The 27,085-nt window shown below is 41.9% G+C and overlaps 1 protein-coding gene across 2 annotated transcripts in view; it reads right to left on the reverse strand.

The window, feature by feature from the left end:
* Positions 1-27,085, reverse strand: part of NPHP1 (nephrocystin 1) — a 126,821-nt gene that overhangs the window by 12,953 nt on the left and 86,783 nt on the right. For both annotated transcript variants that reach the window (XM_073628063.1, XM_073628065.1), the window contains exons 12-19: positions 17,243-17,371; positions 16,709-16,783; positions 15,497-15,607; positions 14,047-14,129; positions 9,738-9,814; positions 8,469-8,568; positions 7,073-7,185; positions 2,236-2,309 (exon numbers count right to left, since the gene is read on the reverse strand). In XM_073628063.1, the coding sequence (XP_073484164.1) occupies positions 2,236-2,309; positions 7,073-7,185; positions 8,469-8,568; positions 9,738-9,814; positions 14,047-14,129; positions 15,497-15,607; positions 16,709-16,783; positions 17,243-17,371 (762 nt within the window). The remainder of the gene's footprint in view (positions 1-2,235; positions 2,310-7,072; positions 7,186-8,468; positions 8,569-9,737; positions 9,815-14,046; positions 14,130-15,496; positions 15,608-16,708; positions 16,784-17,242; positions 17,372-27,085) is intronic.

Here is a 27,085-nt window from a genome sequence, read left to right on the forward strand (position 1 = left end):
TTCAGGAGCAACACCACTCCCCCTTCATCAGACCCTCCATTGCTGCTCAGCAACTGCTATTAAGTTGTTCCTCCATGAGAAGAGCTCAATACTGGCTCTAATATACAGTGGGGACGGAAAGTATTCAGACCCCCTTAAATTACTCACTCTTTGTTATATTGCAGCCATTTGCTAAAATCATTTAAGTTCATTTTTTTTCCTCATTAATGTACACACAGTACCCCATATTGACATAAAAACACAGAATTGTTGACATTTTTGTAGATTTATTAAAAAAGAAAAACTGAAATATCACATGGTCCTAAGTATTCAGACCCTTTGCTGTAACACTCATATATTTAACTCAGGTGCTGTCCACTTCTTCTGATCATCCTTGAGATGGTTCTACACCTTCATTTGAGTCCAGCTGTGTTTGATTATACTGATTGGACTTGATTAGGAAAGCCACACACCTGTCTATATAAGACCTTACAGCTCACAGTGCATGTCAGAGCAAATGAGAATCATGAGGTCAAAAGGAACTGCCTGAAGAGCTCAGAGACAGGATTGTGGCAAGGCACAGATCTGGCCAAGGTTACAAAAAAAGTGGTTTTTCAGCTGCAGGGACAGGACGACTGGTTGCAATCGAGGGAAAGATGAATGCGGCCAAGTACAGAGATATCCTGGACGAAAACCTTCTCCAGAGTGCTCAGGACCTCAGACTGGGCCAAAGGTTTACCTTCCAACAAGACAATAACCCTAAGCACACAGCTAAAATAATGAAGGAGTGGCTTCACAACAACTCCGTGACTGTTCTTGACTGGCCCAGCCAGAGCCCTGACTTAAACCCAAGTGAGCATCTCTGGAGAGACCTAAAAATGGCTGTCCACCAACGTTTACCATCCAACCTGACAGAATTGGAGAGGATCTGCAAGGAGGAATGGCAGAGGATCCCCAAATCCAGGTGTGAGAAACTTGTTGCATCTTTCCCAAAAAGACTTATGGCTGTATTAGATCAAAAGGGTGCTTCTACTAAATACTGAGCAAAGGGTCTGAATACTTAGGACCATGTGATATTTCAGTTTTTCTTTTTTAATAAATCTGCAAAAATGTCAACAATTCTGTGTTTTTCTGTCAATATGGGGTGCTGTGTGTACATTAATGAGGAAAACAAAATGAACTTAAATGATTCTAGCAAATGGCTGCAATATAACAAAGAGTGAAAAAATTAAGGGGGTCTGAATACTTTCCGCCCCCACTGTAGATCTGTGAAGTCACTGTTTTCTCCATACAAGTTCTATCCTATGTTGAGACTTGATGAAAGGGATTGGTGTTGCACTGGATGTTTTTATATGACTTTTTTTCCAAAATCTAATTTCCTTTCTGTATTTCTATGGTCTCAGTAGTTTTTGAGGTACTGATCCAAAACAAACATGCATATCAGCAATGTCAGAGAGAAGTCAGAAGTCTTTATGTGCATACTCATTCTGGGGCAGTGACTCAAAGGGGGGGGGGGGGTACCATCTATTGTTCCTGTAATACCCGTGATGTTATTTTGATATTACAATATAATGCTGAGGAATGCAGCAGATTCTGGACTTTTTGTTCTACCGGGGGGGTTCTTCCGGGGGGTTATTAAAACTCGTGCACCCAGACTCTGGTGCAATTGTGCTTAGTATCCAATCAGCTTCAAGGTTTGCATCGCATACTAGCTCAATATGAAATACTTACCTTAGAACAAAGCCCTCCAGCGGCGCCTGCACACCACTGAGACAGCTGACATCTTCCCCGGTGTTTCTTCCAGGTTCTTGGAGTCGAGGCACAGAACAGAGAACCCTAAATTTCTCCCAGGCATTCATCCATGACCACACATGCCAGTAGACAAGGTAAGAATTTAGCCTGGCGGAGGTACACAAAGTACTTACATTGGCTCATTCCAAAGCAGCAACAGTGCTTCCTGTTGGTATACACACTGGGAGTGGCATAGGAACTAGATTGCTACAGCTGTGATTTGACCCCTACTCCAGGAACTTACATCAGTAGCAACACCACAGGACACTGAGGAAACTGTATAGGGATGCAAAATTTGTTTTCACCAATGGTAGAGGCGAGGTCAGCATTCCACTGCTTCAGTCCTGCATCAAACAATGTATTTTATGCTCGATTACGGACTTACTAACATTGACATATGTCTCCCCAAGTGCTTTTATATATTTTCGTTGCATAAGATTTTGGCAATCAGCCCTATGCACTTACCCTCAAAGCATCCATGATATCAGGCTGCTCCATTAGTCTGGGGAATGTGGCCAGCAGTGGATTGCAAATTAAATCTGAAATGAGGAGCAACAACAATCAATGTACTTTGAACCACAGTCAGTATTTTGTGACTATAGCTCAGTGGTCTTGAAATGCTAATGTATCCACAGTGTCAGTTTTGGGAAACAATTTACTTTGATATGTATAAATGGTGATGACATGCTTTACCACTACTACGTGCTGACTGCCCACTGGACTAAGATCTTACTTTTATTATTAATGAGGAAGAGGAATTGGTAGGTGTATAATAGAACGTGGTCTGTATAATCTAATATGAAACAGCAGAAAAAAAAAAAGAGGACCTGGTGCCAATGGTACAGTCCGACCCCTCAGGACTTCAATACCAGGCACTTATAACACCTTCCTGCCCAAGCCAATTTTCAGCTTTCAGTTCTATCGCAATTTGAATAACAATTGCGTGGTCATGCAACACTGTACCCAAACAAATTTTTTATCATTTTGTTCCCAAAAATAGAGCTTTCTTTTGGTGGTATTTGATCGCCTCTGCGATTTTTATTTTTTGCGCAAGAAATAAAATAAGACCAAAAATTTTCTTTGTTTCTGTAAAAATTTTTTGTAAATAAGTTTTCTTCTTCAATGACGGGCACTGATATGGCTGCACTGACGGGCACTCATAAGGCGGCACTGATGAGGTGGCACCAATGAGGTGGCTCCGATGAGGCGGCACTGATGGGCACTGGTATGCGGCACTGATGGGTACTCATAGGCGGCACTTATGGGTACTTATGGGTGGCACAGATGGGCACTAATGGGCATTGAGAGGTGGCACTGATGGACACTGATGGGTGGCACTGATGACACTGATGGGTGGCATTGCCGGGCATCACTTGTCTGTACTGATCCATAATGTTGCCAGTCAGTGCCCATTTGTGGGCACTGATTGGCATGTATTGGGCATATTTTTTTATATGTGGATGGCCATGGGGTACATACCTGGCCATCCACATGCTGGGGGCTTCCCTGGTGGTCCTGGCGGCTTCCCTGGTGGTCCACTGTGGGAATCCATGGGGGGGCTGCGCTGATAAACAATCAGCGCAGACCCCCCCGTCAGGAGAGTTGTCGATCGGCTCTCCTCTACTCGCGTTTGTCAGATACTAGTGAGGAAAAGCCGGTCAACGGCTCTTTCTGTTTACACTGTGATCAGCCGTGATTGGACACGGCTGATCACGTGGTAAAGAGCCTCCGTCGGTGTAGCGGTGTGCCAGACTGCCCACTGCACCATCGATCGCCGCAATGCGTGCCCTCACGGGTGCGCAGCAGCTGTTATCTTGCTGGACGTCATATGACGCCCAGTCAGGATAACTGAACCACCGCCCGGCTGTCATTTTACTATAGGCCGGGTGGGAAGTGGTTAATAGATAGATCAAGTGAGTAAATAAAATAGGTACATTTTATTACAAAAATATCATAAAAATGTTATACATCATAAAATGCATCAAATACATCAAATAGTAATACCCAAATACATGCGTCTGTATGTAAAAACAAGCTGCCCCTAGAGAGTGGGTGGGCTAGCTGGACGTCCCCAGATGAAGTCATGAAAGGTGACTTAACGCGTAGGGATTGGCCGGACTATACGCATACCGGAAGTGACGTAAGGAGGCGTGGAACAGCGCCGATTCTGTTCCCTGTGTGTTTTTATTTTTCCAATGTAAGAGTCCACTTTTATTATCTTTAATAGATTGATATTTTACTCATACCTACTACACTATTGGAGGCTTCTTCGCTTTATCCCCCCTCTTTCACTGAGGTACTAATTTGACACTCACCAACCTAGCTGAGCGGACCGTCCTTGAATAATGCTCAGAGAGTCCACCTGCAGTGCATACATCATGTGAGGAGCACCCACTTACTACTATGGAGATCCTCGATTATACATGGATGCCCTTTTTCTTTAATATTAAGGTGAGAGTTTTGGGAGACTTAACCAGTGAAAGGCTGTTTGGGATATTTTATGGACATATACAAGTGTTGACATTCTTCCCAACACCACTGACTATGGACCTATTATATCACTAAGAACTCAGAAATATTCACCCTCCTTTCAATCATCTATTAAGAAGACTTCTGATTAAGTCATTTATTTATTTTTTGTGGGATACATCTATATTAATTTTATTATTCATCTTTTTTTCACATCCGTGGAAACTTTTTGTTACTATATTGCTCATTTGCACATATTTATCATTATTAATATTTAGATACTTCTTGTCACGTTTGCACATTGCTCTATTTCACGTGTTCACCTTATATGAATACTTTATAGTTTTTTAAGAGTGTTTTTTATGTTTTTATCACTGTATTTTCTAGTGAGTTTATCTTTTGTGCTAGATCACTTTTATTGACACAATATAGATATACAGTATACATTAGCCAATGCCCCAGTTGAAGACCCCTTGAGTTGAAACACGTCAGGCTCGCACATTTTTGCCTCTCGCATTGCTTTTATATACTTTTTACCCTATCTGTGATCACTTTTATACTGTTTACCTTGCAAATCATTTTAAGATTTTTTTATGCCCAAATAAACCATACCTGGTTGACCTGCACCATATGGAGCACCTTTTTTCTTTCCTTTCTCATTTTATATTTTGACACTGCTGATCATCCATCCATCATCATTACATGGATGGGTCTTGGACACCTTTGGCTGCCGGCGGTAGGTCCTTTCCGGTTTTGGGATTTGGAGTCGCTTATTCATCATTGCATCCAGTGATATTCCCAGTTGACCCACTGCCGTAAGGTATGTGTGGCCACCATGGCTGGTAAGAGTACCCCTACTTCTTATATCTTATCCTTTGGAAGTGTTCATAGGCATACCAACTGGTTCACCAGGACCATACATTAGTCAGCTGATCTGGAAACGGGGCTTTAAGAACTTTCTGCAGTTCTGATGTACTCATCATATGGACTATGTTCTACATCCCATTGTGTCTCACCAGCACACTTAGTGTTTATATCTTCTCCATTTCACATGACTTCATTTTTGTGTATTGATTGTTTTATACTTATCACAATTGTATGAGTATCACTATTATTTGTTTTATGTGTACTGATTAACTTTTGGTCACTTGATCTCATGTTTCCACCTACATGGTTACATGCTTCCTGACAAATAATGGAGACAATAGCAAAACAATAGCAAAAGGAAATCATCCAGGGGCACGGTGCAGACAACCCCAACACCCCCCCCCCCCCCCCCCCCCGGGTTACAAGGAAGAAAACAGACAAATTACTGAATTCCAGACAAAGTCCTTCAGAACTTAGTAAACATTTCTCCCAGGCGGAGGTACACAAAGTACTCATATTGGCTCATTCCAAAGCAGCAACAGTACTTCCTGTTGGAAGACGCACTGGGAGTGGCATAAGAACTAGATTACTACAGCTGTGATTTGACCCCTACTCCAGGAACTTACATCAGTAGCAACACCACAGCACAGGACACTGAGGAAACTGTATAGGGATGCAAAATTTGTTTTCACCAATGGTAGGAGGCGAGGTCAGCATTCCATATGGAGAAAAAAGGTGCTCCATATGGTGCAGATCAACCAGGTATGAGAATGCATTCTAATCTCCTGTATAGCATTTGGTAAAGTTAGTAAAGGGTGAATAAGTGATCTTTTATGGGCGTTGTAAGTCAATATTTCAGCCAACAACCAAGCCAATTTTTAGAAGCCCAAAATAATGTATCATTTGATCAAGCACCCATTTTGAAAAGCTATGCAACAAAATAAATGTAACATTACCTGCAGTGAATGGTCACATTTGAGAATGCAGGAACTCGCAGCCTCTACAAGAAGAGTTTTAAAGACTTCTATACACGATGTGTGTACAAAAAGCCTTAGTGTAATAACTTTTTTTTTATTAAAATTGGGAATTACATTTAATTAGAGTCTGTAAATTTAATCCGGACTAACTCTAAATTCCTTGGTAGAACAGGTGACATGTTAATAACTTATTAACATTTGTAATGTTCTTTGTAAAAGTTGCAGCTTTTTTTTTTAAATAACAAACTACCGTCTCTGTGCAATGGCTCAAGCTGCTGTGTCAGACTTAATGAGGAGGCAGAGACCCAGTAGAGCTTCTGCTCTCATGCACATCGCTGGACTGGGCTCAGGCGAGTATTATACAGAAATCTTCTACTGTGAGAGAAGAAACAAATATAGCAGAATCCCACCCCCATCAAAATAAACCTGTCCTTGTGACAACCAGCAACTAAACTACAGGTTAAAAAATATCAGGGAAATTGCGCTCTTTTTCAATATAAATTTATTGAATAAACAGACCACTTAAATTCCCAGTGCCATCTCTGGATCTATATATGCAAATAACCATTCTATTTAGACCCAGAACTGAAAAACACAAATACTGTACATCATTATTGAACACATATTTTTTAGCACATAGCTAGATGTCAGTCTCTCTTTTCCAGGGAAAAGTTATTAAGCTATCACCTCATCTACACATCACCCAAATAGGAGAAATTACCATAGTGGGTCCCGATACTCAAGCAGAATGAACAAGGACAGGCAGATAGGTCTCTTCATCTATAGATTGTGGTGAGACTTCTTTTGATCTATTTATAGTCTTTGTGTTTTAAGATTGTAAGTCTCAAGAGTATACTGATTACTTATTACATATTCACTACTATGTAGTGGTGGTGTGGATACGGTAAGGACTAGGAAATAACATAAAACCAATTCTGATAAATTGTATGTTTACTAGAACTATTACTCAAACTAGAAACATTGCATACCTATATTCTGCATGTTCACTCTCTCCTTCAAAAGAACGTCACCAAGGATTTGCCGATAAAAGACCAACAATGGCACTTGGCACATGCTGCCTACCAAGGTTTCTGGAAGAAGACTACAAAAACAAGATAAAAGAATACAGTATATTCTGTATATACAATTAACAGTGACAATGCTCGGTCATAACATTTAGTCACTAGGCCTGAGCACTGTCAAATAGAGAGTGATGGCATGGAGTCGGATGGATGGGTCACCCTCAACGCTGACTATACCATCAGCTGAGAGAGAAAGGAAGGAGAAGCGAGGGATAGCAGGTAAGGCGAGTATAAAGTGGTTAGGGGTCCTTTGCAGACACATTGTCACTTTGAGCAATTGGCTGGGCATACACTTTAAATGCACCTCTAGTCTACTGACTGAACAATGAAAAGCAGTGCACTGATGAGCTCATCCATTTGCTCTATCTCCTTCTGTCAGTATGTTCACTGTCAGCACATGTGCAATGCAGCTAATCTGACTGGCTCTTAATGTTGGCCCTCCTTCTTCCGGGCTGAGTCCTCTTTTACAGGGGATTTGAGGAGGCCAATATAAGACAAATCACGCAAGCTGCATTTAAAAAACACTTAAAGTAGAACTATAGGCAAAAACATTTTTTTCCATTTTGGATAGAGTAAGGGAAGGCTATAACCCGTCAGATTCTTTTTTTTGCCATCTGTGTCTCATTGCGAAGATTTCCCTTCACTTCCTGTCTCATGGCCAAACAAAGCGAGAGGAAATTCCTGTAAATCAAGGGAATTCCATGGGGACCCCCAGGTCACCAGAACTAGTATCCCTATTGGAAGATGTCCCCGCTATTACGTTTCTGAGGATAACCCAAAATTTGGGATTTTCTTTTAGTTTCACTTTCAATGATAAGCGTAAACAGGACAAATAGAGAGGGTTAATCTCCTTAATGGTAGCACAAACAGGTGTTCTAATCCCTCTCCACTTTATCCAAAACTAAAAAAAACTTTTCCCTTTATTTTAAAGTTGAAGTTTTAACTAATTTTTTTGGGGGGTATACAGCACCAGGGACACAACTTACCTCTAATAAAGTGTATCCTACATACTGATGTTTACTGTAAACCAATGCAGTTGTGGAAGTTCACCACTGTAATGGGGATCCGGGATCATTTTTTTTTTTTTTTTTAACAGATAAAGGGATCCTATAAGGGGAGATTGTAACAGTAACCAGCAGTCAGCAGGCTGTCGGATGCATTTCTTTAGAGGCAGGTTACGTTCTTGGTGCTGTATACCCAAAAATATTTTAAGTAAACTTTTTAATTTTAAATGCATTAGTTAGTGTTTTTAATCTGGCTGGAGCTGAGCTTTAACAATGACATCAGTGTCAGGTGGACATACCTTAACATTTCTCTTCTTCTTCTGTTGACGGACCTAAGTTTTACAAGAAGCCGTGGTTGTCTTCGGTGGGTCATCATTTGATTAAAGACTCCACTGTTTGCTGGAGAATAACATTATAAACTCATATAAAGCAATAAAACAATGAAGAATTACAATCTAAATGCCTCATAATTCCTTTTATAAACTGGTTTATTGTACCTGCAATAACTGAGAAGAGGGATAGACCAGGTAGTCTGCATGATACTTCCTCATGCCCTCTTCCCCCGAGTTTGCATCAATAGCACAGCTATCATTCCCTCCCCTCATGCCAGGGTGCTAGGTGTAATCCCGGACTCTAAACCAGTGGTGGCCCATCCATTAGGGGCGCAAGGGCGCCGCCCCCCCCTAATCCATGAGCCCAGCCCCTAATTGACATGCAGGGCACTGGACGTATGGATTCCAATGAGGTTTTTTTTTTTGAAGCACGTGGTTAGAGCCTGAGGCTCTAATTGGCTTAAAAAAAGGGTGGGCTCGGGACACAAAGCACTGCGCCCTGAGCCCACCCAGTTGTGTGACAATAGCAAATTACTATTTCCTATTATCTTCCTGATTCTCCTCCCGGCCAATTAGAGAGCAGTTCCTATAACCCGATTGGTCAGGCAGTCTTCGAACGGGTATCTGGACCCGCCTCCTGTTCAGCCGAGAGGAGAAGCAATGCCTGTAACGGGAGGGAAGAGATGTCGCAGATGAGCAGGAGTCGGTGCGGAGAGGTGGTGCAGACAAGCGGGAGCCGGTGCAGGGAGCCCGATCGGAAGAGCGGTAGCTGTTTCACAGAGCACGATCGGACAAGCGTGAGCCGGTGCAGAGAGCACGATCGGACAAGCTATAATAAAGTTTACCTGTAGGTACAGTGATTATCTCCTAAACGTGGACCATTTAGGAGATATTTACACGTGTAGCAGCTGGTGACATTACTGCGCATGTGCACTCCATTGAGAGAGCTTTGCCGCGACCGTGACGTCATCGCAGCTTGACCACTCTAACGTCAGGACACCACAAACCCGGCAGGAATAACAGGTGAAAATGGAATACCTGTCAGCGGTGACATCACGCTGCTTGAGGGATCCGTTTATACGCAAGTCTGTCATGATGAGCTAGTATGGGGTGCATACTAGCACCTTATTGCTTGAGGCTGCAGTGGGGGGGCAGTTTTTTTTGTTTGTTTTTTTAAACACGGTTTATTACCACTTTATCCTATAAGGGTACAGTTATATCACTACTGACACTGACCTCGCCTTGATATAGAGGGATCCACCTCAACTCCTTGTTCATAGGGATTACCACCATTTAATGTCAATTCATAAGTCCTGTTAAAAAAATCCGCTATTAAATACTAAAGCACTGTATAGAATAAATGGTTGTAATTTTAAACTAAAAATAGAAAATGCAATTGCATTAAGATGGTTATTAATTAGCACTAGCTAAAACACAGCATACAAAAGGTGACGTTTACCCATGAATGTTATGCATTTCAATCTGTCATCACCCAAGCATTTCTTTGTTGGTCACCAATTTTCACCCCTGTACTTTGTGCTCAGATTCAAATAAGGTTTCTTGTACTACATGACAATTAAAGAGCTTTTATCTACTCATAGCAATAGATGCAGCAACACTATAAAGTTATAGAGTATTTATGTAACAATCTAGTTTACTGTACATTTTATACAAGGTTATAAAGCACAAGTTCGTAAATAACTTTAATTGAATAACTGTATGGGCATTTAGATATTTGTTGTCTCTACAGATCTCTATAGATCTTTTTAGTAATATAAAATATTTAGAAAACTGCAGGATTACAATAAAGTAAAATATAATCTAAATTGGGACATAAAATTTTGATTGCAATATATCAATAAACCAAACAAGAGCCCAATTGTTTGGTGCAGAGATAAGTACAGAATTGGTATCACATGGCCAAAGTGCAGACAGAAAGCCATCAATCAAGGCCAACAATAGGCTTTCAATAGAAATGATCAGGAAAATCTAATGCATGGGCATTAGATTTTCCTGATCATTTCTATGGCCCAGCCATAGGCCCAGCACGGGAGAGTTTCTGTGAAGAGGCTTGTGGCACCTTGGCACCTTTGTGGATAAGGGACAGGTAAATTAAGGTCTTGGAGAACCTGCTGGGGGATGAGGGACCTGTATTTTAAGGGTAGCTGAATTAAACATTTTGCACAAAATCTGCACAATTTCCCAAAAAGAAAATACACTGAAAACCAATATTAATTATATTTCATATATAATGATAAAGAAAATATGGTTTGCTATGAGCATTACTTTTTTTATACTAAACAAATATGCACATACATAAGTCACTTTCCACTCACAGCCCAATATCACTTTTGTCAACAGAAAAACTATTTCTATTGTATACACAGGGGATGCAGACTTAAAAATTGGCATATATCACGTCCTATTACAGCTTTTGAGGCCACTGGAATGATCTGGCACCAAAATTGTTGCAGTGATTATTATGAAGGGAAAAGGGCTGTAATCAGTCTGCTAAAGCCATTGCAAAGGGGTCCCATTTTTTCTGCTGGATTTATTGTACCAAGCCTACAGACTCCTCCTACTTCACAATGAGGACTGTGATTCCATGCTGTAGAGGAGTAGAGTTAGGATATCTGAGGGGTCTAATTATGGTACCTGTTGTATAGCAGAAAAGACATATTAAATTCTATTGTTTTCTGCAGTGCTTTTGTAAGAAAATGTAGCATTTTGCATTCATGGTATGTTGCCCTGCATTGTCCCCATCCAAGTCTACTAAATGGAATCCATCAAACACCAGCGCCCGATGAATAAAGGAGATCTAGAGTGAGATTTAAGAAGTCCGTAAGTTATTCAGCCCAGCAATGTCCACTTAATAACGAAATATTGGTTTTAGATAGACCAGTGTTTCTCAACCTTTTTCCAGTCAAGCACCCTTTAAAACTCAGCATCATTTTGGGGCACACTATTCTAAAATAGGTAAAAAAAATAAAATAATAGTTTTATATATTGCAACATCTACACAGAAAATACTTCTTTGCACACTGGTACTGACTAGTATTCCAGTTTCTCTTTTCTCTCAGTTTTTCACTCAGCTATTGTGACCCCAGTGTTGATGGAGAAGGCAGGTTAGGGGCAAACAAGGATGCTGTGCAGGCGCCCAACATCCTCTTTATCAACTGGTTGTTAGCACACCAGCGGCTGGAAGGTTGAAATAGTGCACAATGAAAACCTCTGGTTTTGTGTAACTAAAAGGCAGGCTTGATCCATTTGTTGGCCTTTATACAATATGTGGGCAATTTTTAAGCATTTTACCAAGGCACCCCTGAAGAAACCTGAAGGCACCCCAGGGTGACTAAGCACCCTTGTTGAAAAAGGCTAGGATAGACTATGCTATATGCATGAGAGTTCGTCAGAAGCCAGGACAAAGACAACACGTAAAGGCTTGTGTGGATAGCCATTAACTTAATTGCAGTGAGTATATTCATTTCATTCCATGCAATTATACTGCTCTTTAACTGGACTCAACAGGAGAAATATTGTCCTGCTTAACCACTTGCCGACCGGGCAGGGCGCACTATGACATCCTCCTAGACTCGCACTTCCCGCGCACACCAGGAAGCCTTCATGACCGCCAGGTCCTCTGGACCAAGCGCATCACAGATTGGGGTAAAGGGGTGATGACAGTGGCCCATTATCACGTGAACGCTTCGTCTAATGAGGGAGCGATCACTTGTCAGCAAACTGGCGCATGCCTGGTTCAGCTCACTTCTCTTCTCACATGCGATCGATACAGCGCGTGAGGAGAGGAAGGAGCCGGTGCAGCAGCACTGTGGGCTGGATCTGAAGTGCCCACAGCGCTGATCTGTGCACGTTCATGCCCCATCCGTGCCTGATACATGCCCATCTGTGCCCGATCCAAGCCCATCCGTGCCTGATCCATGCCCATCTGTGCCTGATCCATGCCCATCCGTGCCTGATCCATGCTTATACATGCCCATTCATGCCTCACACATGCCCATCTGTGCCTCATACATGCCCACCTGTGCCTCATACATGCCACATCAATGCTCATCTGTGGCTCATCCATGCCACATTAGTGCTCATCCATGCCTCATCAGTGCACATCAGTGCTCATTTGTGCCACATCAGTACTCATCCGTGCCACATCAGTGCTCATCCTGATGGTGATTCCTGCATGTTGGGCTTCTGTATGTGGCCAGGCTGTGTAAAAGTCTTACATGTGGTATCGCCATTCTCAGGAGTAGCAGAATGTATTTTGGGGTGTATTTTTGCGATGTACATAGTATTTGTTAGAAAAATCTTATAAATTGACAACTTTGTGTAAAAAAAAATGCATTTTCATTTTCTTTCCACATTTTTCAAAAACTTGTGGAAAAAAATGACATGGTCAAAAGACTCATTGTGCCTGCTAGATTATGTGTTTGGGTGTTTGCTTTCCAAAATAGGGTCATTTTGTGGGCGTTTCCATTGTCCTTGTGCTCCAGGACCTTCAAAAGTGTAATAGGTAGTCAAGAAATTAAATGTGTAATTTAAGTGCCTAGAACACCTGACAGTGCTGCCTGCATGTTGGGTCTCTGAATGTGGCCTGACTGTGAAAAAGTCTAACATATGTGGTATCGCCATACTCAGGAGGAGTAGCAGAATGTGTTTTGGAATGTAGTTGCAAGTATGCATATGCCATGGGAAAGAAATAATTATATATTAACATGACAATTTTGTGAGAAAAAAAAAAACTTAATTTTGCAAAGAATTGTGGGAAAAATACAAATTAAAAAAACTCACCATGCCTCTTACTAAGTACCTTGGAATGTCTACTTTCCAAAAAGGAGTCATGTGGGGGGTATTTGTACTTTGTTGGCTTGTTAGTGTCTCAAGAAATGAGATAGGCCATCAGTACATCAGGCGTGATCAATTTTCAGTGATTAGCACCATAGCTTGTATACTCTATAAAAACTTTCACAAAGACCGAATAATATACACTGATTTGGGTTATTTTTACCGAAGATATGTAGCAGTATAAATTTTGGCCAAAATTTATGAAGAAAATTACTAATTCACTACATTTTATAATAGAAATGGAAAAAATGCTTTTTTTTTTTACAAAATGTTTGGTCTTTTTTTATTTATAGTGCACAAAATAAAAAAGCCCAATGGTGATTAAATACCACTAAAAGAAAGCTCTATTTGTGTGAAAAAAAGAACACAAATTTCATATGGGTGCAGTGTTGCATAACTGAGAAATTGTCATTTAAAATGTGAGAGCACTGAAAGCTGAAAATTGGCCTGGTTAGGAAGGGGGTATAAGTGCCAAGTGGTTAAATGGCAACAAAAAAAGTTTTTTTATTTTTAAATAATGCAAGGCAAATGAAAATAATCAAACCACAGCAAACATAAAATGAAAGAAAGAACAGGTTTTGTGATTTAGAACTCAGGGGGAGATCTCACATGCTGTCAATAAAAAAAACAAATACAATTAAAAATGTGGAATTACTATCAGAAATACCGCATGAAGCATTTATCTTACTTTGAAGGTATTGGAATGCCACTGACATCAAAAAGTTTTAAGAAAGTCCAGCCACAGCTCAGCTCTCCCCTCTCACCCGTAGACTATAAAAGAAAATTCCAGGTAATAAAGCAAACTGACACACAGAGCAAAAAAAAAAAAAAAAAAAAGCAAAAAAAGCGAAGAAGCTATAGAGGTCACATATTTGCACTTTTCCTGCAGAGGGATTTGCCAACGGTTTGCGCAGCGCTTTACAACATCGGGGAAGACAGTACAATTACAATACAATTCAATACAGGAGGGATCAGAGGGCTCTGCTTGTTAGAGCTTACAATCTAGAAGCGAGAATAAATACATTCATATTGATTAACTACTAATTTGAATACTTCCTATTTATTAAACTCTGCATTTATAAAACACTATACCCAAAACATGTTTTGGTTCTAGATGGAGTGCAGAAGGGCTTGAACTCTTATCAGGTCTTTACTGTTGTCTGTGAATGTAAAGGTAAGTTCCCCTCCACCCCTAGGATGCACATGACAAATAGGATTTAGCTGTAACTTGAACTCCCTGGCTCACCATACAGATTGCATTCCACATATAATATTATGAGTAATGTATTGGGTGTCAAGGACATAAAATGCCTGGAACAGGTACTGTGTGCATCTGAGCTCTGTCTGTTACAGTATGACAAGAATCTCCACACCAGTATCACGGACAATGGTATAAACCTAACAAAAAAACAGTATCATATCACAAACAATCAACATACTAAAAGTCTTGTATGAAGTTCCATTTCAGATGAAATTTTATACTGACAAAAAGTGGCATAGGTGTGTGTTTCCCATAGAGGCCATATTTCAGCTGTTATTTTGCTACTGCAGCTTTGAAAAAAACATGGCAATCAATGACCTCCTAAATTGTCTGCCCTCATGTTGTAAAGCGCTGCGCAAACTGTTGGTGCTATATAAATCCTGTATTATAATAATAATACTGTAATAATAATGATAATGAATGTCAACAGTAATGCAGATACTCATATGTTGTCCAGCACTGATGCATAAGGTCCTACATCTCATCTCAGTACAATGGTACTGAAAAGCCAGAATGGATAGAGGACCTCTCATTGCTGACCACTAATAAAAAAAAAAAGTAACGCATACCCGCATTGTCTGTGACTGTGAAAAACCCTTTTAAAAAGTTCACTTAAATAACATATTCACTGTATGATTCAAACTATGCAACCAATGCAATGCAAACAGAATATTTTCAATCTAATAAAACAAATGGATGTTCTTGCATGCAATCATCTGTTACAGCAACTAATTTGGACGGAAAGCAACAATCAAGATCAAACTCTATACCCTGAATATGGTTTAGATTTTTTTAAACAATGTAAAAATTGTCAGGAAAAAAATCCCAATCACACAGAGCACAACACAATAATAATACACGTTAACACGAAACTTACGTTTCGGATATAAGTAACTCCTATTTCAAACAAAATCCCTATTTCTAGAAACTGACTGGCAGACCTCACGAAACAGTCACCATCCAATATGCTAGGAAGAATGCCTGTAACCTGTATGCACAAAGAACACAGAATTATTTATATCCACATATAAAACAGCACATTTTCTTAACATAATTATCCAATATACTGTATATGTATTATTCCATTGCAGAAAAAAATATTTACCCCTGGTACCCATGAAACTGGGCAGTGCCCAATCACTAGATATTATTGATCCTCCTTGATAAAGTCAAAGTGGAAGAAACATGTAAGGTGTGAAGCCTAATGCTAGGAGTGAGTAGGTCATTTTCTTGCTTCTATGAGCCTAGAAGAATCAGGGCGGCTGGTGGCTTTTCTGCATGCCCTTTGCTAATACAATTGAATGCTTGATTTTAAGCTTATACTTTGCTATTTTTGGGAGTACCTTGATTACCTTTGTTTAATAAATCTTGATTCTTAAGATACTACACCATGGGAGCTTGTTTTCTGTTATCTTAATATGTTGCCATTGGAATCTAACCACTGAATTCGGAGAGGACAACAGTGGAGGGAAAGCCTTAAAGTAGACTCCACCTGTGTGGAAGATCTTGGGAATCATTAAAACCTGTGTTTACCCTAATTTTGCAGAGAGATAGGCACACACTTCTGGTAAGCTCGTTTTCCCATATGATTGGTGGTGGTCACCCTGGAGTAAAGATTTTCTACATTTGGAAGAATATTATTGGTGATGGGAATTATTTAGGTTTTACACCATTGGACTCTATAGGTTTGAACTGATTTTGCTTAAAACTTTTTTTTTTTTATAAACTCTTTAGAGGACTATAATTAATCATCATTTTTATTTAAAAAAAATTTTTTTTGCTTATGAACTTTCTTATTTAATATTATTTTTGCAGTATTGAATCAGTGCCGTAATTGTGTTTTTATCACATCATTATAGATTATTACTTACCATAGGAAACAAAGTGACAGTAAGGAGAAAAATTACATGTACTTTGTATCCATAAAAATGTATGAAAATTGTCATTTTATTTGGCAGTGGACACAGAACATATTGTAATGTGAAGCCAAAAACAACAAGAGGCACAAATTGGAAAAACAACAAAAGAAACTTAGACACCAAAAATAGAAAGATATTACATAAAAATAGCACTTATATGTTATACTCACCCTAGGAGAAAATGTCCAAGTTCTAGAATTTTTGGGTAGCCATGTTGCTCTTACTGTATGAATGTTACTCAAGACCTAATGATATGAAAGTATGTATCATTTTATTTGGCAATTTTTATTTAAACTCTATAGCCCTGACATTTTTCACAGCACCTTTACATTCATATGTACTTACAGACACAAACTCCAACATAGACAGAAGCAAATTACTGTAACTATTTTTGGGGGTTTAATGAATTCCCAGGAACAAGAAAAGATTGTGACGTCTTCACCCAAACAGCTTGTTGGGGAACAACCCCACAGTGCTCATCAACTCATCAGAACCATTGCTGACACATGAAAATATGTAAAAATGTACTTTTGTAAAACTAGTATTGATTTTTTTTAATCTAAGTGAAATGGTAGAGTTAGGTGTGTGTCAGTGGCGTGTCTTTAACCAAAAATGTTGATGCTGAATGTGTCCCTCTGCCCAATCTCAGTAAGGAAGGAGGTTCCAATAGTACACTGGAGCTTGCACATCACAGAAGGGTTTACCTTAGTGCCATCAAACAAGCAGTACCGCACATGTCTGCTTAGAATCTGAATACTGGCTCCAGGAAGAGGTATCATCTTACAACTCCATAATGTCAAAACCAATGAGACCCTGGTAGGGATAGGCTGGATCTGCAGAAATAAAGTCACACACTTACGTTAATATTTTGAATCAATTAGAAGATGATACAGCCCTGAGAATAAGAATGAGCAATGCTTGTCTAACGTATTCAGGGTCAGATAGAAGAAAGCTGCACAAATATTATCATAGCACGTATTTGAATTGTTGAAGTCCATTGTTACACATCAAGCAATGTGACAGTGTGGGACAGGCTGCATAGAACACATAAATAATGTTTTGTTATCAAATGCAGCTGGCTCATATTAGTAGTACAGCCAAGAAAGAAGAGGACAAAGTACATAAATCTATATCTAAAGCTAAAGAAATTATAAAAAGGCTAATGCTGCATTCACACCTGAGCAGTGCGACTTTCAGGCGTTTTTATTTGAGAGTGTTGGAGCGTATTTAGAAGTCTATTACAAGCCTTTTAGAAGCATACAAGTGTTTTACAGCTTCAGGTATTTTTGTTTAGCCAATAGAAAGCACCAGGGGAGGAGATGTGGAGGGCATTAGAGGTGGAGAGCTGCTGTTTAAGCAGAAAACTTGCGACAAAATACTTGTAAAACGCTCATGTTGCACACTTTCAGGGTTCCCATTGAAGTCTATGGGGCACAATCTGTTTCCAATCTGCCAAAAAGAAGCTCACATACTTTTTTGAGCGACAGGCGTTTTGCTTCAGGTGACAGAATGGTCAGATGTGAACAGATTCCATTGAAATAAATGGGATTTGTCTTGTTGAGAGTTTTAGAGTTACAAGCTTCTAGCAGAAAATTAATCAGTTGTGAACGGGGCATAATGGCTATTTAATTTAAAAACAGTAATAAAAGCAGTTGGCTTGCAATGCTATAAGACTCAACACAGAGGAGGTATAAAACAAGCATCTGCCCAATTATTGCCTTATCTATAGGTAAGGTTTAGGCACACAAAAAATGCAGAAACATAGACATCAGTTGATGGCTGTCTGATGCAGATGATCCTATCGCAATTACAAAAAATCATCTAAAAAGAGCATACCAAATTCAGATGATAAGTCAGCCACCTGGGATTACATAGTGTGAAATGGACAATCATTTCAAGTACTGTAACAGGGATTGTTACAGCTTTCTGTAAAAGCCAAATATCAACCAAACCAAACCAATTTATATACCTCTCCACCTCCTCTTACACGGATCAGGGTGTGGCATGGAATATGGGGGGGCCCTGCCATTTTATTTACAAACAAAATTAAGCCGGCCATTAAATATCGATTAGGGTAATTTTCTAAATGTCACTTTTGCAGAAGTACATCCTACATGTGCAATACTTCATGTAAAGGATTAAGACACCCCCCCAAGAATGTTATTAAAGTACTGTATTTATCGGCGTATAACACGCACCTTCAATTTAAGAGAGAAGTTTCAGGAAAAAACTTTTTTTCAAAATAAACCACTTTGAAGCAGAATAATGGTCAGTGCCCATCAATGCAGCCTGATTAGTGCCCATCTGCAGCCTTAATGCAGCCTGATCTGTGCCCATCTGCAGCCTCAATGAAGCCTGATCTGTGCCCATCTGCAGCCTCAATGAAGCCTGATCTGTGCCCATCTGCAGCCTTAATGCAGCCTGATATGCGCCCATCTGCAGTCTGATATGTGCCCATCTGCAGCTTCATATGTGCCCACCTGCAGCCTTAATGCAGCCTGATATGCGCCCATCTGCAGCCTGATCTGTGCCCATCTCCCATCAATCCAGCCTGATGCCCATCTGAAGCCTCACTATCTCTCATGCAGGAAATCACCGAGCCGTCATCTCCTGTTTACTCGGCTCTCAGTTGGCAGTCACGTACACAGTCCTGCCTCCACCATCGGCATTGGACCAGCTCCTGTGATTGACAGAACTCAGGTCCAGCCGGGATTACATAGTGTGAAAATGGGCAATCATTTCAAGTACTGTAACAGAGATTGTTACAGCTTTCTGTAAAAGCCAAATATAAACCAAACCAAGCCAATTTATATACCTCTTCACCTCCTCTTACATGGATCAGGGTGTAGCATGGAATATGGAGGGCCCTGCCATTTTATTTACAAACAAAATTAAGCCGGCCATTAAATATCGATTAGGGTAATTTTCTAAATGTCACTTTTGCAGAAGTACATCCTACATGTGCAATACTTCATGTAAAGGATTAAGACATCCCCCAAGATCGTTATTAAAGTACTATATTTATCAGCGTATAACACGCACCTTTAATTTAAGAGGGAGGTTTCAGGAAAAAAACTTTTTCTTCTAAATAAACTACTTTGAAGCAGAATAATGGTCAGTGCCCATCAATGCAGCCTGATTAGTGCCCATCTGCAGCCTCAATGCAGCCTGATCTGTGCCCATCTGCAGCCTGATCTGTGCCCATCTGCAGCCTCAATGCAGCCTGATCTGTGCCCATCTGCAGCCTGATATGTGCCCACCTGCAGCCCTAATGCAGCCTGATATGCGCCCATCTTCAGCCTGATCTGTGCCCATCTGCAGCCTCAATGCAGCCTGATCTGTGCCCATCTGCAGCCTCAATGAAGCCTGATCTGTGCCCATCTGCAGCCTGATATGTGCCCACCTGCAGCCTTAATGCAGCCTGATATGCGCCCATCTGCAGCCTGATCTGTGCCCATCTCCCATCAATGCAGCCTGATGCCCATCTGCAGCCTCACCATCTCTCATGCAAGAAATCACCGAGCCATCATCTCTTGTTTACTCGGCTCTCAGATGGCAGTCGCATACACAGTCCCGCCTCCGCCATCGGCATTGGACCAGCTCCTGTGATTGACATAACACTGGTCCAATGCCGGTGGCAGAGGCGGGACTGTGTCTGACATCAGAGCCGAGTGAGAGACGATTATACAGGAGATGGCGGCTCGGTGAATACTGGCGGCGCTCGTCCCCCTCCTTCCCCTCCGAGGTACACTATCGGCATATAACACGCACCCGTGATATGCCCCCTATTATCAGGGGGGAAAAGTGCGTGTTATCCGCCGATAAATACGTAATTGTTACATAGTTGGTAAGGTTGAATAAAGACACTGGTCAATCCAGTTTATCCTGTATTTGTGCATTTTCAATTTTGCCTTTAAAGCCTTTATTTAAAAAAAAAAAAAACACTCTCCAATTCCGCTGGGATGGTGGTCCACCTGAGGAGGGTTTTTTGCTCTCCATGGGTCTCCAAAAGGGTTCCGATTCCATCTCTTGATCTTACTTGTTTATGCTCCTGGACACCTGGGGCTTTGGGCCAAATTTCCTTAATGTGCTTAGGATGTGAAATTCTCAACCTATAGCTAAAGTTAAAGCATTTGTTACCACAACACTTCATTGTCCTGATATGTGCCTGCTGCACCATGTACTTGAAAGAAAAAGTATCCTGTTCTCTTTGTATTGCTTCTTTTTTGTGAAATCCCTGGTTTTCCTGCCAGTCCCCTTGCTTCTCTTTTAAAAACTGACCACACTAAGCAGGAGAACACACTGTAGTCAATTCTCTAGCTGTGCTGGGAACTCAGTGTACTTTCCTCCAATGATCAGACTTGTCCTGACACTCCTTTGCAGCACAGCCTTTCACTGGGAAGCTCAGAGTGCTGCTGATCCCCCCCACAGCTCTTATGCGACTGAGAACAGAGGGAGTGTAATGACTTATGACATATTTTATGCTTTTTTTATACAGTATCTCACAAAAGTGAGTGCACCCCTCACATTTTTGTAAATATTTAATTATATCTTTTCATGTGACAACACTGAAGAAATGACACCTTGCTACAATGTAAAGTAGTGAGTGTACAGCTTGTATAACAGTGTAAATTTACTATCCCCTCAAAATAACTCAACACACAGCCATTAATGCCTAAACCACTGGCAACAAAAGTTGGGCCCAAAGTGTCAATATTTTGTGTGGCCACCATTATTTTCCAGCACTGCCTTAACCCTCTTGGGCAAGGAGTACACCAGAGCTTCACAGGTTGCCACTGGAGTCCTCTTCCACTCCTCCATGATGACATCACGGAGCTGGTGGATGTTAGAGACCTTGCACTCCTCCACCTTCAATTTGAGGTTGCCCTACAGATGCTCAAAAGGGTTTAGGTCTGGAGACATGCTTGGTCAGTCCATCACCTTTACCCTTAGCTTCTTTAGCAAGGCAGTGGTCATTTTGGAGGTGTGTTTGGGGTCATTATCATGTTGGAATACTGCCCTGCAGCCCAGTCTCTGAAGGGAGGGGATCATGCTCTGCTTCAGTATGCCACACACGCTTGACACCATCTGAACCAAATAAGTTTTAAAACCACAGGACATGGTATCTCATCAAACCAGAGGACATGGTATCAGTAATCCATTTCCCTAGTCTGCTTGTCTTCAGAAAACTGTTTGTGGGCTTTCTTGTGCATCATCTTTAGAAGAGGCATCCACCGAATGTCATGCATCTTTCACAAGATTTTGGCTATAAATATAAAATGACACCCCCCCCCCCCCCCCCCATCGTGTCTATCCCACGTGAAAGCATATTTCTCCTTTGCTTGGAGGGCAGACTATATCGCATACTTGGGTATCCATCTTTGATCGCCCAACTCTATCAATGGAGTTATCTGTCCATATTCATAAAATTGGAAAAAGTTCTTCAACAATGGGTTGTACATGATGTCTCCTGGGTTGGTCAGGAAAATTTTGTCAAGATGACTTTATTGCCTAGAATTCTGTATTATACTTGTATTTGCTCCTTAAAGGGGTTGTAATCCCTCATTGTTTTTCACTTTAATGCATTCTATGCAAAAACCTATTCTATGCCATTGGTTCTCGCTGCTGGCAATCAAATCCAGTGACACGGGAGCCAGGGTCGAGTCCTGCTGTCATTATCAATGGACGCAGCAGCAGGAGTGCCCCCATGAAAAGTGGCTCTCCGTGGTGGCCCTTGAGAAGAGGTGGAGCGAGGGGCGCCATAGGGGACCCCAGAAAAGGAGGATTGGGGCCGCTCTGTGCAAAACCCTTGCACAGAGCAGGTAAGAGTAAGCTATGAGTAAGCACTCAGTTTCGAGTGTGAAACGCGTCAGCTGATCCTGTACATCTTGCATGATTGTCCTGTACTTTTGATGGTCCTATTTCTACAATAAAGACAAGTTTTCTACTTCATCCAGTGTGCGGCATCTAGATCTTTCTATTCAATACCTTGCTCTACTCAGCATTTAGCTAGCACCTGGGACTCTTCAACTCTGAAGGCTTCACATTAACTCTACACCTGGGTCTGGATCCACCTAAGTGGTGAAACACTTTCCTTGCTACAACTGCATCCACGGACAGAGCAGGTAAGTATGACATTTTTTTTTTAAATAACAAACAAGCTTTACAATCACTTTAACCAGTTGCCGACCACCGCACGACGATGTACGTCGGCCCAATGGCACGGGCAGGCAAAAGGACTTATATATAAGTCCTTGCCTTCCCGCAAGCGGGGGGTCCGATCGGACACCCCCCCGGTGCCAGCGGCGGTCAGATTATCGTCAGGGGCAATCAGAGGTGAGGGGGAGGCGAATTAGATGCTTCCTCGGCTTCTGTAATGTAAACAGAAGCGGAGGAAGTGATGTCACATCTCCTCGAGCCGGTCTTTTCGTTCCAGCGCCGAGGAGAGAAGACATCCAAGTAAGTTTGCACAACACTACACTAACAGTAGAACATGCAGGCACACTTGTCACCCTCCATCACCCCCCTGTCACACTGACACCAAGAGCAGTTTTTTTTTTTTTGATTATTGCATTGGTGTCAGTTTGTGACAGTTATAAGTGGTAGGGCAGTTAGGGATAGCCCCCTTTAGGTCTAGGGTACCCCCCTAACCCCCCCTAATAAAGTTTTAACCCCGTGATCACCCCCGTCGCCAGTGTCACTAAGCGATCGTTTTTCTGATCGCTGTATTAGTGACACAGGTGACGCTAGTTAGGGAGGTAAGTATATAGGTTCGCTGTCAGTGTTTTATAGTGACAGGGACCCCCATATACTACCTAATAAAGGTATAAACCCCCTGATTGCCCCCTAGTTAACCCTTTCACCAGTGATCACCATATAAGTGTTACGGGTGACGCTGGTTAGTTTGTTTATTATAGTTTTAGGGCACCCGCCGTTTATTACCTTATAAAGGTTTAATCCCCTAATTGCCCGGCGGTGATAAATTAAGTTTTTAGGGTCAGATAAGGTCTGCGTCGCCCCAGGCAGCATCAGGTTAGCGCCAAAACCGCTAACACCCATGCACGCAGCATACACCTCCCTTAGTGCTATAGTATCTGAAAGCATCAATATCTGATCCGATCAGATCTATGCTAGCGTCCCCAGCAGTTTAGGGTTCCCAAAAACGCAGTGTTAGCGGGATCAGCCCAGATACTTGCTAGCACCTGCGTTTTGCCCCTCGGCCCAGCCCAGCCCACCCAAGTGCAGTATCCATCGATCACTGACACTTACAAAACACTAAACACACATAACTTCAGCGTTCACAGAGTCAGGCCTGATCCCTGCGATCGCTAACAGTTTTTGTTGATAGCGTTTTGATACAGTCGCTGACAGTCAGGAGCTTTTTTGCCTGTGAGTCTCACTAGTGTACCCCTAAATTTAGAGCCCAAAATGGCAAATCGAAGGTACACTAGTGAAGAGGCCTACACGTTTGTGAGCATGACAGATAGTGAAGAGGAAGTCACTCATCTGTCAAATTCAGGCTAAGAATACAATCCTGTAGAGGACAGCGGCTCCATGACAGATAGCTCATACAATGGAGTTGTGGTCCCTACCAAGGTCAGGCGTACCAGACCCCAAACTTCTTCTGCTGTTGTTGAGGTGCAGGAACCGCAGGGCTCTCATATGGAGAAGAGCAGTACTAGCGCCGCTATTCCTTCTGGTGAACTGGCAAGCACCAGCGGCCTAGTACACCCTGGTTGTACATCCAGCACTGCAGTAACACTTGGTGACGTGGCGAGTCCCATAAGTGCAGTTCAAGCTGGCGAGGTGGCAAGCACAAGTAGTGTCCCGCTGCCACCAAGAAGAAGACGAACACAGGCCCGTCGTGCCCATAGTGCCCTTCCTGCTGCATTCGCCAATCCGAATTGGGAACCCACCACTTCTGCAGCACCCGTACTTCCCCCATTCACTGGCCAACCCGGCATTAAGGTGGAAACAGTTGATTTTACGTCACTGGATTTTTATTCGCTGTTTTTCACCGAAGATCTCTATAGATCTATTGTGGACCAAAGCAATTTGTACGCTGGTCAACACATCGCCACTAATTCCCAGTCCTCCCTTGCCAGAGATTGGAGACCAATTACGATCTCCAAATTTAAGCTCTTTCTGAGCCTTTCCCTCAACATGGGCATAAATAAAAAGAGTGAGTTGCGGTCATATTGGTCCACTGACCCAATTTACCATATGCCCGGGTTCTCTGCCTCCATGGCCAGGGCACGATACGAGCAGATTTTGCGGTTCATGCAAATCAACAACAATGAACTCTGTCGTCCTCATGGAGACCCTGAATATGATCGGCGCTACAAAATTCGGCCCCTCGTAAACCACTTCAACCAACGTTTTGCAGACTTGTTTACTCCCCATCAAGTTGTCTGCGTTGACGAGTCCCTGATTAAATTTTCTGGCCGCTTGTCATTCAAACAGTACCTTCCCAGCAAGCGTGCCAGATACGGGGTCAAGATGTATAAGCTCTGTGACAGGGCTACAGGCAATACATGTAGTTTTATGGTTTACGAGGGCAAAGATAGTCACGTAGAGCCGACAAACTGCCCTGACTACATAGGAAGCGCTGGCAAGATTGTGTGGGACTTGGTGTCACCCTTATTCGGAAAGGGGTACCATTTATATGTGGACAATTATTACACGAGCGTGCCACTTTTTAGTCACCTTTTTGATCATCAAATTGGAGCATGTGGCACCGTGCGATCTAATCGCCGGGGCTTTCCCCAGCGGCTTGTAGATTCCCGTCTTAGGCTGGGGGAGAGAGCCTGCTTGCGGTGTAATAATTTGCTCGCTATGAAGTGGAGGGACAATAAGAATGTTTTCGTTCTTACCTCCCTTAATGCAGACACGACGGTCCAAATTACTACGGCGACTGGTGTTGTGGAGAAACCCCTCGGTGTCCACGAATATAACCAAAATATGGGAGGGGTGGACCTCAATGACCAGTTGTTGGCGCCATACCTAGTTGCCCGTAAGGCCAGATGCTGGTACAAAAAAGTGTCTGTATACTTATTTCAATTGACTTTGCGAACGCTTATGTGCTATACAGAGTTTCAGGACGGACTGGATCCTTCCTTAAATTCCAGGAAGAGATCGTCAGAGCCCTTCTGTTTCCAGACAGTGCTCCACCTCACCATCCCCAACCAAATGCAGTAAGCCGGCTGCATGAGAGGCATTTTATTTATGTCCTCCCGAGTACCCCTACCCAACGAGCCCCCCAAAGAAAATGTCGTGTCTGCAGAAAGCGCAAGCGCAGATATAGGCGTGACACCCGCTATTATTGTCCCTCCTGTCCTGGCAATCCTGGTCTTTGCATTGGTGAATGTTTTGAGCGCTACCATACACTAGTTGAGTTTTAGCGTAGGGTACAGCATTGCACAGACTAGGACACACTTTCACAGGGTCTCCCAAGATGCCATCGCATTTTGAGAGACGCAAACCTGGAACCGGTTACAGTTATAAAAATTACAGTTATAAAAAAAAATGTAAAAAAAAAAAAAAAAAAAAGTAAAAAAAAATAAAAACACAAAAAAAAATATAAAATAAAAAAACCAAAAATAATTGTCATTTTATTGTTAACTCTCTCTCTATTCTCTCTTTATTTTTCTGCTCTTTTTTACTGTATTCTATTCTGCAATGTTTTATTGTTATGTTTTATCATGTTTGCTTTTCAGGTATGCAATTTTTTTTATACTTTACTGTGTTTTTTTGTTAACCATTTTTTTGTTTTCAGGTACGCCATTCAGCTGCAGCGCGGATTTATTTATCTTGACAGCAACAGCGTTTGCTCCCACGATACATAAAGCCGTGACTCCAGCGCTGTCGGAGGTGATTTCACCACCACAGTTACATACTTCAGCATATATGCCGAAGCGTGGGGGTAGCAGTGGGTGGAGGAGCGATTTGCTCCTGCCTTTTTCGGGAGGATGCCCCCATGCTTCGGCATATATAAACGGTGCATGTATGCCCATCATTAGAAGTGGGTGGATGAAGGGAGGTATTCTAATGGTGGGCATACCCACCGATCAATATCTTTTTTTCGTTCAGCCCACAGATTACAATATATGCACAACAAGGACCAGCAACGTACTGGTATGTTGCTGGACTTTAAGTGGTTATACCAGAATGATGCCTGCAGGTTTAGGTATCATCTTGGTATCATTCTTTTCAGCCAGCGGTTGGCTTCCATGTAAAAGCAATCCTAGCGGCTAATTAGCTTCTAGACTGCTTTTACAAGCAGTGCCCCCCCCCACCGTCTTCCATGTTTTTCTCTGGCTCTCCTGTCCTAACAGGGAACCTAAGAATGCAGCCGGTGATTCAGCCAGCTGACCATAGAGCTGATCAGAGACCAGAATGGCTCCAAACATCTCTATGGCCTAAGAAATCGGAAGCTACGAGCATTTCATGACTTAGATTTCGCCGTATGTAAACAGCGCCATTGGGAAATTGGGAAAGCATTTTATCACACCGATCTTGGTGTGGTCATATGCTTTGAGGGCAGAGGA

Source organism: Aquarana catesbeiana, linkage group LG04 (genome assembly GCF_042186555.1).
Source record: "Aquarana catesbeiana isolate 2022-GZ linkage group LG04, ASM4218655v1, whole genome shotgun sequence".
Lineage (NCBI taxonomy): Eukaryota > Metazoa > Chordata > Amphibia > Anura > Ranidae > Aquarana > Aquarana catesbeiana.